Source organism: Thamnophis sirtalis, unplaced genomic scaffold (genome assembly GCF_051295495.1).
Source record: "Thamnophis sirtalis isolate CommonGarterSnake01/CBP01778 unplaced genomic scaffold, rThaSir2_p1.2 scaffold_7, whole genome shotgun sequence".
Classification (NCBI taxonomy): domain Eukaryota; kingdom Metazoa; phylum Chordata; class Lepidosauria; order Squamata; family Natricidae; genus Thamnophis; species Thamnophis sirtalis.
Window position 1 is genome coordinate 64,345,153 of NW_028261387.1, and position 20,236 is coordinate 64,365,388.

At 39.5% G+C, this 20,236-nt stretch overlaps 1 protein-coding gene across 3 annotated transcripts in view; it reads left to right on the forward strand.

The window, feature by feature from the left end:
* Positions 1-20,236, forward strand: part of MTCL2 (microtubule crosslinking factor 2) — a 77,081-nt gene that overhangs the window by 36,893 nt on the left and 19,952 nt on the right. Inside the window, exons 3-8 of one of the 3 annotated variants that reach the window (XM_014061103.2) lie at positions 97-255; positions 9,533-9,595; positions 15,076-16,305; positions 17,458-17,625; positions 18,129-18,254; positions 18,781-19,032. In XM_014061103.2, coding sequence (XP_013916578.2) covers positions 97-255; positions 9,533-9,595; positions 15,076-16,305; positions 17,458-17,625; positions 18,129-18,254; positions 18,781-19,032 — 1,998 coding nt within the window. Of the gene's footprint in view, positions 1-96; positions 256-9,532; positions 9,596-15,075; positions 16,306-17,454; positions 17,626-18,128; positions 18,255-18,780; positions 19,033-20,236 lie in introns of all 3 variants that reach the window. The other 2 variants (XM_014061104.2, XM_014061105.2) reach the window with 2 other exon arrangements.

The window sequence follows — 20,236 nt, forward strand, 5'->3', positions numbered from 1 at the left end:
TGTATTGGTGCATAGATTGTTGATTAACTTGTGCCTGCATGTTGTGTATCAGAACCAAGGACTGAGGTTTGCATTATTCTTGACTGTTGCCTGTAGGTAGCCAAAGATGTCTCTGCACGTCTCCATAATGAACTCGAAGCAGTGGAGAAAAAACGGATTAAACTGGAGGAGGAAAATGAAGACTTGCGCCAACGGCTCATTGAGAGTGATTTGGCTAAGCAAGTGTTACAGAATGAGATGGACAAGCTTAGAGAGGTAAGTTCATTTTTTGGGGGACCATTTCTTAAGCATTTTTATTTACAACTAGCCGATAACCTGGTGTTGGCCAGTGTTTATTTACAAGGGAAAAAATGTTCAGACCAAACATGATTTCTAATGTTGAATTTTCCCCCTTATCAGAGGGAGCCCCCTTGTGGAGTGCTGTGAAGCCGTTACCATGGCAACTCCACTGCACTGTACAGTAGAAGCCAGTACGGCACAACAGGCTGTATCTTAACAGAACACACACCCTGAGGAGTGTTAGGGGTGTCTTACCCTCATAGTATTTTTCTCCAGAGAGTAAGTCATCTGTGTACCAAGTTTGGTTGAAATTGCTCGAAGCGTTCCAGAGTTATGCTGGAATACACACACACACGCTCAGAGCCATATATATATATATGGCTCTGAGCGTGTGTGTGTGTGTGTGTGTATGTATGTGTATATATATATATATATTTTCTCCCAAGGGCTTAAGATCCAGCATTGTAGAAAAGACCATGCAGTGGTTAGGCTGAGAAGGAGTGAGTTGTTCAAAGCTGTCCAATGAATTTGACATTTGAAAGATAATGCCAGCCTGGACTTTGTATTTTCAAATCCAATGTTTATGGATGCTATTATGCTGGGAAGGTTTGACTAGATAGTGAACCCCCAAATATCCAACTGCTGTTTGTTCTGACAAAGTTTCACTGTTGTGATGTCCTTCAGTTCCAAGCCCCAATTCATGCAGGAAATAACTGCAGACAGGAATACTTTGGGAAGCCACAATGGATTTCTAAATGGCTCCCTATATGAGTAAAAATAACAAAGCATTGTTTTCATAGTGGACAGTTTAGTAGACCTCTCTCACGAAATATGTAGGCTAGAAACTACATTTCTAGAAGAGGAATCACCTATTTCTGCAAACTTCTTGAGTATGCAATATAGTTTCTTTGCTGCTTCTGCCATTTCTGTCTGTGTTCCTAACATATATAGAGAAGTTGCTCAAACTGGCAAAAGATGTATAATTCTGACATCTGCAAACAACGGATGAGAATCCAGAATTTTATTCAAGATTGACAACTATCAGCGGTTAGTCCATCAGATTATTTTCTAGTTTGTAGCTTGTTATAATGGCCTGGCTAATTTATGGCTTCCTTCTAACGTTTCCCTTAATAATGTGTATTTCAAGAAAGCAACTGGGAAACATCATGCAGGATACTCCCTTTGGTCAGGATGTCAGTTCTCCCGGATTCTATTTCAAGAGCTGTACATGGCTTTAGCCTAAACCTGTTTCCCTCTAGAGCATGGATGTCAAACTCAATCACATCACAACATGACATAGCATGATGTATCGTGATGTTTTTTGCCTTTGCAGAGCTGGGGTGGGCTTGGCCTGCACGTGATACATCCAGCCCATGGCCCGCCAGTTTGACACCTTTGCCTAGAGAAATTACGGTGATGAATGGCTGCTCCATGGGCTTTAATATTCTCTCTTGTGCTCTGCCTTCTTCTTCTTCTTCTTCTTCTTCTTCTTCTTCTTCTTCTTCTTCTTCTTCTTCTTCTTCTTCTTCTTCTTCTTCTTCTTCATCTTCATCTTCATCTTCTTCATCTTCATTTCTGCAGATGGCAAATGACATTTTGGACTCCTTTTAGGATTAACCAGTTGAAACATTTACTGCGAAGATCAAGGGATGCAAACAGAGAGTCATTGTCAGAGACTGGCATCATTCTTCATTCTAATTAACAGAGGGAGCAACCCTTTCTCCCAACTTAAACAGAACAGAAGCATACATACAAATGTGCTAGCATTGCCTTTCTAGGACGAAATGGAAACTTTGAGCCAAGAGTTTTGTTAAGGTCTAAGTAAAATATTAATATTTTTAAAATATTAAATACACTAAAATAAAACAGTACAGCTTGCTAGGACATCTGAATCCCTGTATAAGGGGGTGGGGGTGGGGAAAAGAGCAGATGGATGTCAAACTAATAATAACTTAGCACCATGCTGTGTTTCTGAGCTGTCAGCAAAACATTCTTCTGTTATCATGATGCTATCCAGATCTATTGACACTGTAGTGAGACACTATAAAGTCCCAAAGCAGCAGAGAAATCAAAATTACTTTAGGTTTGCTGAAGTAATGACAACAAGAGTTCTTAAACTGGTATATTTAGTGAATCCCTAGCCTTGGAATACTATCTTAAGGAAGAGAAATGCCTCCGAGCATGCAAGCACTGCCAGAAAATGAGATTGTAGAATGGAACTATTTGTAAGATTGAGACAGAAGGCCAAAGGTTTATATAGCTGCAGTCACAGCAGACACTTACTATCTGCAACATGGGATTGCTACCCATGTTACCCATGTGAGCGGTGGGTGGGGTCAGCCAGGGGTGGGATTTGAAGGTTCTCTGAACCGGCCATAACGTTAACTATGGGTTCTCCTGAATCAGGGTGAACCCGTAGCAGCCCACCTCTGCTAATATCTGAAGAATTGTCGCACAGAAGAGAGAGTGGACTTGCACTCTGCTGCGCCAAAGGATACAACCACAACCAATAGGTTAAAACTACAAGAAAGAAGTTTCAGGCTAGACATCACAGAGGATTTTGTGATGTATCAGCTGTCAGCCAGGAGAACATGTTGTCACATGAAAGAGTGAATTCTTTGTTACTGAGATCTTCAGACTGAGACTTAACAGTTATCTGTCAGAAATACTCTGTTGGATCCAGTACCATGCAAGGCTTGGACTTGATGATCTTTAGTTAAACGTCTACTCTATTATTCATTGTGTTAATATTATAGTATCACCAGGAAGATCAAGGATATGGAGAATAATAGCAAAGCACAATTATGCAATTACTAACAGTAGTACAGAGAAGCTCCTTGGATGAGAAGCGAAATGTCTTGAAAGAAAAAAACAAGAAAGTCCCATTTGCCTCCTGAAAAAGCACCTTTGGGTGACCAGAATAGGCTATACTTTCAACCTACACAAAGTGGATTGTTCTCTTTCTGGAGCCAAGAACTTGGCCATGAAATTGGATGGTGATCTTTTGGCAGCTGCAGTAAAAATCCACTCTTCTCTCTTGTTCAGCTACATCAGTTTTTCTCTCTGTAGTTGCATATCTCCTTGCATGGTTGTGTTAGGATAATGTTAGTAGTGTTAGAGAGAGCAGAGCAAATGACTGTGGCCAGCTTAGAAACCTTAGCTCTCTTCGTCCACGTTGGATAGGACTGGCAATGTTTCGTCTTGCTTCTCTTTCTAGGCAGCCTGTCCATACAACAAGCAATCTGAGTGGATGTATGATTGGATTCTGCGCAGCCTGAGGGCATGAGCTGAATAGTAAATGGTGAGAGAAGCAGAGACTGCCAGTGAGAGATTAGGGATCATAGGAAGGAGTTGGCTGCTGTATGACAAGATTGGAGTCACATGGTGTGTGCTTTCATAATGTGGACTGCAAAGTTGCATACAGATATGTATTTAGGTTTTTAAAATATTACTATATTTTTATGTTGCCATTTCTTTCCCTCTCTTCCATCTATCCTACCTCTAGAATGCATTTTTTTAAAAATAGATGAGTGTTCTTTTGGAAGAAAAACAGACTATGCAGTTAAAGCTGTACTGTATATGATTTTGCACATGAAACCCTATTTATTTCTCAATGCTGTTAGTACGGTGGCAGGGAAGAAAATATTTGAAATTATTCTTCCACACGATCAATGCTACCTTAGAATTAGTGAAGCCTGCTGGACTTAAATCACAATGTTGTATTCAGGTTCAAACTTTTTAGCCAAGTTTATTAAGCCTAATAAAGACAACTTTAATATCAGGCTTTTCTAGAACACAAGCAGATGCTTTGTAACATCTGAAACAGAGACCAGAATGTCATCCTTCCTCCCATATTTATTCTTACCAGTTAGAATGTTTTGAGCTTATAGATACAATGCCTTTCTATTTTATTACTTTATTTAATACTAGCTGATAAGCCGGCGTTGGCCAGGTATTTAGAGACTTTGAAGCGTTTGTCTGACAAGGAGCCCTCATCCTTCATTATTCTTAGCTTTACCCCTTCTATTTTGACCTAACCAATATGGATATAACACAGAAACTCCTATTAGGTTGCTTGCCAAATCTTTGGAGTTATGAGTTTTCCACTATGTCAAGGCAATAATCCCTCAGGAGGGTACGTCTATACAAAATACACACATTCACGCAAATGTTATTTGATGGTTGTGAGGGAAGCAGTTAGGAAGGGCTAAGGGATTATGTGTTTATTATTCTCCAGATGGAATAAGCATCTCTTATAATTGATCAAATGGTAAAAAGGCCAATTAATTTTCACACTGATGGCCTTTTCCACCTGCGGCTTCATTTGTTTTGCAGCAAAATATTCAGGAGGTCTTGTCTAGGCTTAATGCAGAAGAGATCTTGGATGAATGTCTGGTAGGAGCAATATGATAGTAGTCAAAATCACATTTGTTAGCTTTTCCTATCAGATAAGAATAAATTGCAGCATACATATTTTGAAAAGATCTAGAGAGACAAAGCAATATAGATAGCTCTCAACTTACAATCATTCCCTTAGTAACTGTTCAAAGTTACAATAGCACTGAAAAAAGTGACTTACAACCATTCCTCACACTTACAACTGTCACACCATTCCCACAACCAAGTGATCAAAACTTGGGTGCTTGGTAACTGGCATATCGTTAATGATGGTTGCATGGTCATGTAATTGCCATTTGAGACACTCCCACTGCAAGCAGAGACAATGGGGAAAGCCATAGTTGCTTCACAACTGCATCGTTCACTCAACAACTACAGTGATTCGCTTATAATCATAGGAAGGAGGTTATAAAATGAAGCATGACTCATTTAACAACTGCCTTGTTTAGGAATGGAAAGTTTCAATATCAGTTGCAGTTGTAAGTTGAGGACTACCTATACTATAAAAAATCCAAACCAGATCTGTGGGAACTGGATAGATTTTTACCAGGGAGTGTATTCCTGGACACATAAGTAGACATTTCCCTTTTGTCAGCCTGTAAACATGGAGAAGATCCAATTTTTGTTTTGCACAGCCTTAGCTTGCTCTTATGAAATTACAAACACTATAATTTCTTAAATTACTGCCTCCAGAACTTATTAAATTCTGGGATGAAAATTAATGAGGGATCTATGTAGTTCTGATCCATATATTGCGCTGACAAAGTTTACTTTGCAGTGAATTTTGCGTTCAGCAGATTAATTTTAAGTTGCATAATTATACATTAAATAAATAAAGCTTCTGGCAGCTCCACAGAGAAACAAATATGAACTTTCAAGGGCATAAACAATAACTCCTCCGGAAATATATATCTTTCACTTTCTAATCATCACTATACACACCATAAACCACAAGCACAAGAAAACTGGAATTGTGTTGGAACTATGTCCAACAATCATGATCACATCAAGATTGTAGTAAGTGCTAGTATGAGATAAATTATATTGAGGGCTAGAAATGCTAAACTACCCAAAGGATGACTTCATTGTGTCAGAAAGGACTTGGGCAGCATCCTCCGGCTGCTAGATTGAGTGTTCCAAGGACTTTCTAAGAATGTGCGGAGTTTTAAACAACAGGTTTGTCTTTAATAGGAGTGGCTTGGATCTCTATGTCTTGGCACAGGCATCAGCTTACATTTCACAGCTGATTCTTGGCTGCAAAGCTTTAACACCATCTTTTGAATATCTATCTATCTATCTATCTATCTATCTATCTATCTATCTATCTATCTATCTATCTATCTATCTATCTATCTATCTATCTATCATCTATCATCTATCTACTCAGTTTACTAAACTCTTTCTGGATGTGTTGGAACATTGAAGAGGCAAACCAGTCCCCCCCCCACCGTTTCCTTATAAAGGCTCTTTGATAATATTGGCTATATTTCAAACCACGGGGGCCAGGGCATAGGAAGAAGAAAAACAGATACATTAGAAAAGAAGAAATTACTAGTCAGCATTCACAAGCTTTTGAACTCCAAAAGATGTCTCAATAATAATCTTCTTATATAGTGACTGAATAAATAGAGACCTCAATCTACAACCATTTGTTCAGTATTCGGAGTTATAATGGTGCTGCAAAAAGTGACTTATGACCATTTTTCAAACCTACGACCCTTGCAACATCCCCATAGTCACATGATCAAAATTCAGATGCTTGATGACTGGCTCATATTTATGAGAGTTGCAATGTCCCAGGGTTTTGTAATCACCTTTTGTGGCCTTCTGACAAGTAAAGTCAACAATGAAGCCAGGTTCACTTAACAACCATGTTACTGACTTAACAATTGCAGCGATTCACTTAACAAGTGGCAATATAGGTTGTAAAATGGGGCAAAACCCACTTAAGAACTGTCTTACATAGCAAAGGAAATTTGGGGATCAATTGTGGTCATAAATTGAGGCCTACATGTACCAGATGCATTATAGCATCTGGCGGGCATTTCTTATTTTAGGAGGAATGAAGAAACCTAGTGACAGTGGTATATTTATTTCAGTCTATTTAATCCAGGAGTGTCATTGCATTGCGGGCTGTATCGTGGCATATCAGGATGGTTTTTGCCTTTGTGGAGCTGGCGTGGAGGTGGTTTGGCAGGCTGTATCCAATCTGTGGGCTGCCAGTTTTACAGGCCTGATTAATCCCTGATTGAGTTGGGCTTTAAACCTGATCTATATATGCCAAGACAAATGTAATCCCCCCTGGACTGAATTGTTCCCCAATTCAGTGGGGTATCCATTGGCGACAAGATAATACATGAAGCTGTTAAGGAGGAAGTTGTTTACAAAGAAAAGGAGATTTGTAAATTAATTTTAAATTATGTATTCTTATTGACTTGTTAAAATCTTGGCAATGAATTGATATAAATTCAACAGGATTATATATTTACTTGGTTATCGTCTTGCTCTGGAGGTGACATTCTTAACTGTCATGGATTACAGACATTAATATAGTCCCTTAGCTATCATGTTATCTTGTTAGTAGCCATTATATGAACATGTGATCATACTGCATAACGATCTCATTAGGTGAAAACCACTATATTAAACATTACATTCACCACTGGAAGTTAGTGGTAATTGGCAATTATAGCTGTATGTGTTGGCAATTTATTTTTTTAAAAGGAAGTTTATATTGGTTTTTTAGTCAGTATTACTTATAAATTAATGATCTATAACTGGATATTGGATTTGGGGAGACTCATATTCAAGAGCCATTTGACCATGGAGTTCATTGATGACTTTATGCTAGTGACTGTGTGTGTTTGTGTATGTGTCTGTTTGCAAAGAGGCCTTTGTTATTTAGTTGGTTTTGGATAATAATAGCTTTCGTGACTGTGTATTATTATATAAATGTACTTGTCTTAATCTGATGGTTTCAATGCTTAATTCTTCTAGGATTAGTTTTACCTATTAGTTTTATCTGGAATTTTTAGAGATACTTTGCAACAATAGAGGTAGTTTGCAACAATATCTGGCGGAATGGCAATAATTACTCCTATTTATTCATATTAACTAGTTAATCATAGTTAACTATTATGGATGTTGTGAACTTGATTGCATTATCTTGACAACCACTCCTATACCTTAAGCATAATTTTATTTTAGAAGTCTTAACTTTTTTGCATTTATGAAAAGAGAAAAAATAGAAGCTGTCTTATCCAATTGTCAGTCAGGACAGTTTCTTTTAAAATATATTCCTATGTGAAAAAAAAGTTTTTAATAAGGAGATGAAAGAGAAAGGGCACTCTTAGGTTTATGTAACATTAAGAAACTTGTTTATTTTTAACATCTTGAATTAAAACGGAAAACATCACTTCAATGCACAAGTGGTTTGGAAAATAGAAATGTGACCATTTATCTGAAATCTCTGCATTAAGCTTAGCTTACTTTGCAGCCAAAACTATTAAAATAATACTATATTTTAGGTATTGTTCAGGTTTTTTTTTTGCTTATAATCTGAATGTACATCCCTCAATGAAGAAGCTACAAAGAATTCCAATTGTTTATAACAAAATGCTAGCCTCTAATATGTTAGTGATTTCATACTATTCCCACAAAGCTTATGTTTACTATTAATAAATATGTAGGGTGCATTTCCGTTACTCCCATTAAGTGTCAGTTATGTTCCTTCACTATAAAGGTTTGTAAATTGTTGTAGTAGGTGGTTGCTATTTTTCTCCTTTGTCAAGGAAGTGAAAAACATTGCTGCTATGTTTTGCTACTTTGCAGGAACTGAGCCAATCTAGAGAGACTTCCTTGAGAATTTTAATTACTATTGGTCAATTTCCACCCCCTGAGTTAATATGTAGTGCTTGTGACCATAATTCTATCTTTCCTGCATTATGTCACTCACACAAAGCTTGTTTCCTACTTTGTATGCTGAACTATATTTCCTAAAACAAGTTTTGTATTAAATGCTATCTGATATCACTGATTATGGTGAGAGGTGTAGAACCGGTGTGACATAAGGGGTTGTCTCCTTACAGACAGTAAAGAGACTCAGGTTCTAGTCCATCTCTACTCTATAAATTCCCTGGATAGGTTTGGGTCAGTTATTCTGTCTCAACCAACCTACCTCATGAAGTTGTAGTTGTGGGGATAATATGTAGGGATAATTAGGAGCCCTGGTGGCGCAGTGGTTAAATGCAACATTGCAGACCTGACTGGACTCAAGGTTGACTTAACCTTTCATTTCTCCAAGATCAGTAAAATGAGGGCCCAGATTGTTGGGGGCAATATGCCAATAATGCTGACATTGTAAACTGCCCAGAGAATGCTGTAAAGCACAATAAGGCAGTATATAAGTCTAAATGCTATTGCTGTGATCCTGATGTAAGTTGCCTTGTACTCTTGAGGAAGGGTGAGATACAAGCCTGGCTGATAAACAAGCAAACCAGTGTTTCTCACCCTTGGCAACTTTAAGTTACGTGAACTTCAACTCCCAGAATTCCCCAACCAGCGAGATAACAAAGAAAAACTTCAGTTTCATCTCTGCCTTTTTTTAAACTTCAATTCCTTCCAACTCTGAGAAATTTAGTCTCACTGGTATGTATGCATTGATTCCTGTGGGAAACCATATTTTTTGAAAACTTGGAGGAAATCAAACTCAACTCTGTGAAGCTCACTGGAAGGTGTGGATTTAGTGATCAGAGCTAATATACATTGTAACAGGAAAAAACTGGTTAGATGATTGATGGATGTTAGCAGTGTACAACTGCCATATTTATTTAAAAAATTCTCTCTTCTATTTCAGAATTCTTTAAAGAAAAGGGGATCACGTTCTCTAGGGAAGACAGACAAGAAACCATCTGTCCAGGTACAACAATTCCAATTATTGATATGCTATTGCAATAGAATATCCAGTGAATACTTAATTTCAAAACTGCTTCTTTTTCTTTGGAAAAAAAACCCCAATTGCTTTTTTTGTTTGTTTATATTTTAGGATGGCGTTCTGATATACTTTTTTCATCTTCATCTTGCATTTCAATGACAGAGTAACATATTTTGCATGCAGAAAGGTCCCATTTTTAATCACTGGCATTTCAAGTAAATCTGGCCTCTGATAAGCAGAGTCAAGGAATTTTGTTGACTTAATGCAACAGATATTTGGAAATGGAAATTCCATTAAATGCCAACTTAGCTGTTGCTGCCAAACCAAAAAGTGTATGTTGTAGAGCCTTCATATAATATAGGCACAGATGTACACTTACTAATGCCCTAACATGACCATCTGCTTCAACACGCACTATTTATCAACTGCAACATGCACTGTAAATAATTTTCACTTGCTAACAAATGAAAAGACTATCAGCTATATGTTGTGGATATAGCTGATACTAGCTTGCAAAGGAAGAAAGCTTATGTTGAAAGTATGGGACAATAATACTTTTTCCTTTTGTTTCATTGTTGTTTAAAAGCAGCTCAACCACATCTTTTAATAGAATGTAGAATGTTTGATGCTCTTAGTGTTAATGTTTACATGCTCTGCATGGCATTGACTGACCCTGAATAGCTCTGTAATATCAGAAATCTATTGTTCAAATCCTCCATGAACAATTGTATCACCAGAAAGATGCAGCGATACAAAGGAAATAGGATTCCAGTTCATTGCATTGAGCTGGACTAATTTTTAAATTGAGTTCATACTCTCTCCCTAAGGCCAAAATTGATGTTCCATTCTGGTTGCAATCCTTTGTTAGATCAATAGCTGGAGAAACATAGATGTTTCTGTTGAAACTGAGATATCTTCTTGATTTAGGGCAGTTATGTAATTTTGCATTATGCCCATGTGTTGATCAGAGAAAAAACAGATGTGTCCTTTTGCTTTGCAGGCTAGAATAGATTGAGATAGCAGTAACTTTAGAATAACCTATATTGCACTTTAGTTACCAAGATAATGTTAATGGGACTGGAATCATTCTGTTTTGTGTTCCCAGTGTTCTCGCTCTGTCACTTTACATTACTGGGCTCTTGAATGTTAAATGAAATTAAACTGACCCTTTTAGGAAAATACAAGAATCTTTGATGACAGAGTCCTTGATTCTCATCTGCATGATGGTTTAGAGAAGTTATCATCCACGGATAATACTGCTAAATTTGAGCAGTCCTCTCTTATGCCCAGAAGGTTAGATTCTGATCTTTGAATATAGAATGGAAATTTGGATAACCTGTAGAACTGTTCTGACCTAGGCTTCCTGATACAGTAAAACCACATGATTAAGTCCAGAAACCCTCTTTTTATTTCAAAGGCTGTGAATTATATTCATTCACAGCTCGTAATGAATTCCAAATGGTAGTAAAGAGTTCTACAGCAGACTGCCAAAGTCCTTCAGGATAAGGCTGATAAGCACCCACCTTTATCTTCTTTGAAAATGCGGCCAAAGACTTATTAGCTTGGCAAGGCCACATGGAGTAAAGAGTCCAAATGTATTTTCAGAAAGTAAACTGACCAGCATGAACCAAGTTGCTTCCTACAAAGGCTCATGTGCCTTTGCTCCTCCTTTATGTCCTATGGGAGGGGCCACTCACCTCCAAACCTTACTCCTGAGTTGTCCCTTAACTGTTCTTGCTTTCTGGCAGCTCTGCGCATGCGTGCACTGGGAACAGGAGGAGCCTGTTCCTCTGCCTCGCTGCTGTCTGACTCTGGAGGCTCCGGAGGCAGCACATAACTCCCAAATGGCCCTGGCCCCCTCTCTGCCTCCGATGCAGAGCCCTCGTCTGAGCCTTCCCCAGACCTCCAGGACTGGCCCATGTTCCTCCCCAACTTCTTCACTGTCCGACTTTGCTGCGAGCTCCACAGGCCACCGGCAGACCACAACAGGGACTGAACTCAGTTAAAATTAGAAGCTAAATTCCTTAGCTTCTAAAGTGATGTTTACTCTGTTTTTAAAGTCATAACCAGGGATCAAGGGATTAAACATTTGAATATCTATAGAATGATTAAGTAGATATATGAATATAGGAACAGGGAGATTAGGATCCATTGAGACAAATGTAAAGTTATGCTTTCTAGAAGTACTGTCCTTAACTGATTTATTGCATTCTTTTTTCCTATGATATAGTTTTGCTATTGTTTGGGATATTTTAAAATGTAAGTTATCATGGGTTATGTGTTTATCTAGAACAGGGGTGTCAAACCTGATTTCAATGAGGTCCACATCAGGGTTGTGTTTGACTTTGGGGAGCTGGTGTGGATGTAGCCAGGGTTAGGTGTGGCCAACTCGATGTCACTCATGTGGGGGGGCGCCTGTGGTGGCCTGAGTGCTCTGCCAGTGAAAATGGGCTCTGTTTTTGGCTGCCATGGCTCTTCATTTTAGTCATTACCAGCACATTGTAAAATAGAAGAAACAGGATACTAGAACTTTATAATTAGGAGATAATTCTATTCTCACTAATACTAAATGATATTCCAAATAGGGAAGAGTTCCCAGCTAACACAATGGCATTTTGTTTCCCAATTCTGACTGTTCTAGATAACAAATGACCCTCTACCAGTGCAAATGGAGTTCGGGAGGGCTGCGTGCCCAAAAAACCAAGCTTGGGAGACCATTTTCGCTGGCAGAAGCACTGTGGGCCGGTCCTTCCCTGTTTCTAGTGTGGCCCCGCAGGCCAGATCTAAGTACCCAGTGGGCCGGATCTGGCCTCCGGGCCTTGAATTTTGTATCCCTGCTCTAGAATAATATAAGCTTTGAATAAATAAACAATGCTGTCAAAAGAAAGAAGTAATATATTCCTCAAACAAATTTTACTTCAAGCTCAAGTAAGGTTGAAATCTGGTTCTGCATACTTCTGGGTCTTTGATTTTTAATCACCTTGGTAAAGAGTTTCCAAATGTCCTATTACAGCATATTTCAAATTGAGATCCATGTTCAGAAGAATATGTGTTACTTTTATAGGGGAACTGAGTATGCTGATTGAGCATAGCTGATGTCAGCTAATGATTTATTCCCCAAGCTAAATCCGTTATCATCTAAATTTACTGCACATTGATTGAAGTGCTGGTTGCATGATTTTCAGCATGATTTGGTGCATACAGCCATCCCTGGCTGATCTATAAAGTCAAATAGGGTAGCTCTGAGATCCTGGAAAGTTTTGGTGTGGCAGTAGGGAAAAAATGTCCTGGAAGAAGGCAGTATTCAGCCATTTCCATATTGCTACCAAACAAACTACACAAATGTGGCCACAAATTATCGTGGCAGATTATCTGGACTCTTTTCATTTAGAATTCAGACTGGGATATGGGACAGAAATAGCATTGATTGTTCCTTTAAATGAATTCTGCATGGGTGGGATGGGTAGTGCATCCAACCTCACCCTACTTGACCTCTCAGTGGCTTCTGATGCCATTGACCATGGTACCCTTCTGGATTGGCTCAGAGGGTTGGGGTAGATGGCATAGCATTGTACTGGTTTATTTCATTCCTGTAGGCTCAATTCTAGTCAGTAACAATTGGGAAGGAGAGGGGAGGTTTCACCTGTAGCCGATGTGTGTTGCTTTCAGTGCTTTCTCTTCTCCTTTTCAACATCTACATGAGGTCACCACATGGGGTAATGGTATCATCAGTATGCTGATGATGCCCGATTATATATTTCTAACCCTGGTGAATTAAACAATGCCTTGAACATCTTATCTTAATGCCTGGAGGCTATAAATGTCTGGATGGGGGGGGGGGGAAACAGCTTCAGCTGAACTCTGGCAAAATTAACTAGCTTTGTGTATGGGGACTTGCTGATTCCAGGACTATAAAGTCTTCGGTGCTGGGTGGGATTGCATAACCTCAGGCAGACCCAGTGCACCATCTTGGGGTCCTCGTAGGCTTATGACTCTTATCCCATGAGCAGGGTGGGTGGATAGTTGTGGCTAGGAAGGCCTTTACATAGCGTTGTCTTGTGTGCCAGTTGTCCCTGTTCCTGGATTAGTAGGCCCTGCTTATAGTCACTCATGCACTAATCACCTCTAGCCTGATTACTGCAATGCGCTTTACATGGGGCTTCCCTTGAACAGTATTTGGAAGTTTCATGCGATGCATCCCCCAAAGATTGCACCATTTAAATTTGACACATTTGTGTCATTTTCTTAACAAGGACTATGTTAACATCTATTTTATGTTTTAACAATCCCAAACCCCAAAATTGATGGGAGAAAAAAAAATCTTCCGACCCCTTCCCAGTTGATGTTACATCATCACAGTATCAACTATGTTCCCCAGAGGTCAGACATTAAACATATCAAAATGTATTTCCCCAGTGGAAAAAAAGTTATTTCCCCTGATTAACTCCATTACCCCGATTCCTAAAAGTGTTTCATTTCAGTATTAAAGTCTCCATTGGAATTGGGAACTAATGCATTCAAATTAATAAATAAAGAACAACAAACTGAGGAGAGTAGTTTCGTGTATTTTTGCTGAAATCTCTTGATATTTGAACTTTTTAAAGCAGGGGTGTCCAAACTTGGGTACTTTAAGACTTGTGGACTTCAACTCCCAGAATTCCCCAGCCAGCCATGCTGGCAGAGGAATTCTGGGAGTTGAAGTCCCAAGTTTGGACACCCCTGCTTTAAAGAGATATCCAGCATTTGAACAATCAGATCCAGAAGCAAAGATCTGCTCTGACATGGAGGCAATTATTGAACACAGTTTGTAGGATATGCTCATAATTTCAAGGAAACATAACTACTGGCTTGTCTCAAAGGATAAAAGGAAGAGTCTTTTTTATCTTTAGGGAATTTTTATTCCCCCCTCCCTCCAATTTATGCTGTGTTTGAATCTGGTGCAATAGAAATTTTATAACGAGAATGCAACAACGCAGTACATTTTAAGAATTGAAGAATAGTTGCTTTTTTTCAATTCTGGCTGATGCAACATTAAACCGTTAGTTGTAACTGAATGCTCACAGTGTATTTGACATCTGGAAATAAGGTTTCAATGCTTACTGGAGACATTCTTTTCTTCTGAGGGTTTTCTTAGAGCTTTCATTCCATGAGTTATGTAGGCAGGAAATGGACTAATTTTATAACGGTCTAACGGTCACTTTTAATGAGATAATGTCCCTCAAGGGAAAATGAAAATGTTATCCAAGAGGAACTGATTTGTTTAGGTTTTATGAAAACTTCCAGTTCTCAAACAGTAACCCCAAACTTTAGCTTTTCAGTATAATATCAATATAATAAATTATGGATAGTATGTCAGTGTTAATCTTTGTGCCATGAAAGAGCAGTAGTCTTTCTAATATACAGTGATTTGTTTAAAGCACCATTCTCTTTTGGTAATGCTTGCACCATTTCTTTTTTGATCCTAGGAGGACAATGCAGATCTCAAATGTCAGTTGCATTTTGCTAAGGAGGAATCTGCTCTAATGTGTAAAAAGCTATCCAAGTTAGCCAAAGAGAATGACAGTATGAAGGATGAGCTGACAAAATATCAGTCCTTGTATGGCGACCTGGAAAGCTCTCTCTCCATTGAAGAGTTGGCTGACTCGCCTCACTCTAGAGAAGCCGAACTGAAGGTCCACTTGAAACTTGTTGAAGAAGAAGCCAATATTCTGAGCCGTAAAATAGTGGAGCTTGAGGTTGAAAATCGAGGACTGAGGGCAGAGATGGATGACATGAAGGGGCAGGGCGATAAAGACCTTTTGGGACAAGATATCCAGTTGGCTTTCTCCATGACAAACAATGGAGACTCTGGGGAGAGTGTGGCAGAACTCAGGCGGCACTTGCAGTTTGTGGAAGAAGAGGCAGACCTGCTGAGGCGTTCATTGATGGAGCTGGAGGAACAGAATAAGCTCCTCATGAATGAGCTCAATAAGTACAAGTCAGATCATGATCTGGATATCACTTTATCTGAGGACAGCTGTTCCGTGATCAGCGAGACCTCTCAAGAAGAACTGGCCACGGCCAAGGTCCAAATCAGTGAGCTTAGTGGCAAAGTTAAGAAGCTGCAGTACGAGAACCGTGTGCTACTCTCTAACTTGCAACGTTGTGACCTTGCCTCTTGCCATACCACCCGGCCCATGCTGGAGACAGATGCTGAAGCTGGTGATTCGGCCTTGTGCATCCCAACTTCGCTTTGGAAAGAAATTCCTAATGGGGGAGAAAATGATGCAAAGGAGAAAATACCTAGCAATGGCTTCAGCAAAACTCACGAAAGCAGCCCCAACCAGCTTTTCAAATGTAAAGACTTTGAGACCCTCCTTGACATCCGAGATCAGGCTGCTCTTGTCAGCAAAGCTATCGACGTCCTGATTTCTGATGCCAATGGCTTTACCTCTAACCTCAAACTCTGCATGGACAATGACTGTACACAGTTGGTTCTGAGTGAGGCAATGGACAATGAGAATACTACAGACTCTAAGCTGATCAATGCTATTTTGATGCGGCTTGGAGTCCTGCAACAGGAGCTAAACACCTTTATGAAAAAAGTGGACCATATTGGTGGCTGCATGAAAGACCAGCAGGACTCCCTACCAGGTTCCAGCTCCCAGGACTCCACCAAAGAAGCTCTACGAAAAAGTCATGGTGCTGAATTCCAGGTGAGGGTTTCTCTGAGTTGTTGACAGTGACTCCCTTGCAGTTATGATTGCTTTATTTGCTGTACAGTACTGTTTTTTCTTGCCTTAACCAACCAGAACCTGACCCTGTTAATGTAACTTCCTTTTTCTACTTTCTCAGAGTGAAATGACAAACTAACAACTAGTTCACTGCATGGAACTGAGGCCACTAACAAGATAGGACTCTGGTTTGACAGAATGTGCATGGGACAGGAGATTGCCTAGGCAAATGCATATTATATTGTAACCCCAACCCCAAATCTAGTTCATATGTAGGGTAGAAAAATGAAATCATAACCCTGCCAGAAGGGGATTGCATTACAAGATAATCAAGATCACGTTCCATGACCTTTCCAAATCATTTCCGCATATTGATAGATTTGCCCTGGAATAGTACCAATTTAAAGCAATTCTCCAAAGTCAATTCTGTAAGAGAAAACATTAGTTTCCAAGGTTTTTGTCTGACACAGTCATTTTGGAGAGGTTTACTGAGATAACTTTGCCATATGGTGAATATAATTTGAATATTTGCCAGATGCATGCATTTTCCCCCCTTTTAGACTGGAGGGATGGAAGTATGCTTGAAACTTCACCTCTACAGACAAACTCTGTGTTTGTCTTGACTAAGATAATTACCTACTTGGGAATTTTCAATCTTGCAGACCGGACCCTGATGTAGCAAGATAAAATGTAGGGGCCCAAGCTGGATATGAAATGCCATGGCTCTTGTGGGAAATGGTTTGAGAGAATGGCTGGATTGCAACCTCCTGAAGCACACTCCAAATTTTCAGAGTTCTATTTTTGTGCATGCACTGGCCCCCTCTGTTATTCCAGCTAGCCACACCCTCACCCCTAGCACTGCATGGCACCATAACTGGTGTTTGCACATTTTTTCCCTCTCTCTCTTTTTCCCCTCCCCAAACAATCCAGCCCACATGTCTGCTCATTTTGTGTCTCCTTTTATTTTCCACTTTATCTTCTGCCACAGTAGTGAAGCTCCTCTTCCTCTTCATCCTTTTTGTTGTCTTGTAGCTCTCTTTATTGTTCCTGAGACCCATTTGTTTTGTTTTTGTTCTTTCTTTTCTTTTCTATTCTTTTGGTTCGTTCTCATTAACTTGCCCATGCATGCAGCAGTCTGACTTTAGGGAGGCCCCAGACTGGGATGTCGGGGAGAGCAGGCCCTCTGATCTGTATCGCAGTTGCAGCAGCAACACTGCCACCATCAATTCAGAAGCCAACATGGGACTTGACCGGAGCTACAAGACATACCAACGAGAAGAGAAGGATTCTTACATGTCTGAGGTATGTGATGATGTTCCTAAAGGAAGAGAGGGGACTCTGGAAAGAGTTACTTGACTGGGAAAATATCAGTTAATTAATTATATATGAGAGGGTGGGGAATAAAGGCAATGTTCCCATTCACCCACCTTTGCATTTTCATTTCTGCTAAACCTTTGGGGGAAAAGCCAAATTGTACTATGTAGATACTAACATGTCAGAGATCTCAGTAATCAGCAGTATGTTAAGTTGATTAATAACACTATGATTCAATCTGGTGTCCATCCGATTTGATGGGTTGCATCACTTTGTTGGCTACAGTTCATGATGTCTGAGCCAGCATAACACATTGGGAGAGCACCATATTGAGGAAAAATGAAGTATAAAATAGAAAGGATTTGAAGGAAGATTTACTGGCTTCTTGTGCAAAATTGCAATTTGGAACTTTTCAGTTGCAGGATTACAATATACAATAAACTGAACCGTGATACCTTCTCTGACTATTGGCTGTTATACCCTTCTTGCAGATCAAGGAACTACAACTAGTTCTTTCTGAAGCTAATGAGAGTTTGAGGGGCCTACAGGAACAACTTTCCCAAGAAAGGCAGCTGAGGAAAGAGGAAGCAGAGAACTTCACACAGAAAGTCTGCCAGGTTAGTGGGATTTGTTTGGAGTCAAATTCTGGGATGCAAGAAGAGCTTGCAGCAAACATATAAGAGAGCATGGATGCAAACCTAGTCCCTGTGCTGCTTCAACCATTTTGCAGTTGGATGCAAGCCCAGAATAATTATGTTCTGCCCCCTCTAGTTGCCAAAAAATAAGCAAATGCTTTTAGTTGGTGTCTCTATACGTTGGAAATGTATTGCCATGAATCGGTATATAGCAAGTGTACAGTCATACTTACCTACTTGGCAAGTATTTGATGACTCTCAGGTCTTTAGCCAGAATTTGTGGAATGAACTCTGGATGCTTCCAAACAGGTGGACTGATGTCTGAAACCTTTGGTTATTTCTTTCTCCCAAACCAGCATTATTCTGAACAACATGGCACAGAAAATATTCATGCCTCCCATACATTAGCTTTTTCTTGTCCATACGCTTGCTTTCTTTGATTAAATTAACCGGCTTTGCTGGTAACCCACCCCCACTCCCACCTCACTCTGTTGTGTAATGTTCTCAGTTTCTTCCCGTGTTTCATCAGCTAAAGGATGATCACCAGAAGGCTCTCCTGAGAAGAGAATTTGAGCTGCAGAGCCTGAATCTTCAGAGGAGGTTGGAGCAGAAGTTCTGGAGCCAGGAGAAGAACCTTCTGGTACAAGAATCCCAACAGTTCAAGCAGAATTTCCTGCTTCTTTTTATGAAGCTCAAGTGGTTTCTGAAGCATTGGAGGCAGGGGAAAACCTTGCAAAATGAATGCAGTGATTTCTTGGAGGTATAGTAATGTTTAACCTTGAACTTCTACATCTGTGTAATCAAAATCTTCAATTGACTCTAACAGAGATAACTGGGACATTCGCCTTGAGTGTACTCTGTTTTTTTGGTTAATATCTTTTATCATTTTAAGACAAGGTTGTGTGCAATCATAATTTAGGCTCTGTCAAACATGCAAGGAATAAGCCTTATATCCATTCCTTCTTATCTTTTTTCAAGTCCTTCACTCTTTGAAGGCAAGAGTTATTATGTAGCTTTTGGCATTAGATCATTTACACCATAGCATATCTTGGGAAAGGTCAGCAATTGAGATGCAAGGCTTAAATCAGCATTGTTTAAATTCTTCATGTATATGTCAAGTCAACTTTGGCTAGAACATACATTCTATTTATCCCCCTTTCCACTTTAAAAATGGGGAATATATGGTCTTTGACACCCTGTAAAACTACAGCTCATCAACAAAGCCAGTAGCCAGAGATGTTACACTTCAACATTTGGAAGGAAGGACTGCAGGAAGAACAATCACAAGTGACATAAAAATCAGGTGTAGACTCAAGCATGCATTTTTACTTTATTAAATTATGGTATGGGAATTGATCTGCAGCAAGGCTTTTTCATGAATGGAGAAAGCATGCTGCTGTAAAAAGAACTCTGTAGTAGCATCTCTACCCTTCTTTACATCCTGCTAGCCTCATTCTTGCCCCGCCTCTTATTTTATTTTCAACACTGGATGCAGAAGGAATTATTTTACCTGACTGATAAAGTTTTATCAAGTTGTCTTGGCTCTGGATGTAAGGAGAAGCAACGCCACATTAGATGAACAAAACAGTCTCTCATCATTATCAGAGCAACATATTCATGCTAATTGAAATAGAATGCATAGTTTGTGTGCAGCTGAAAAATTTCAGGCTTGGCAACAACAGCTTCTTTATATGCCAGTTTGATGATTCTTTCCAGGCACAAATGTCTAGAAAGGTGCCTGGTACAGAAACATGAGTGAGAGGATGATACCGAACATAGTTGTTATGACATGACATGGCAACGTCTCTGGGTGGCTGCTGCTTATTGTGGCATCCCATTTTGAGTGATAGAATTGGCCTTTTGACAGTTCTCAACCTGTCACCTCTGCTTGAAGGGGCCAGTAGGTTGTTTTCAGACAACAAAGCTAACGATTTAGTTATGATAGGCTTCTACTCACTGTTTTG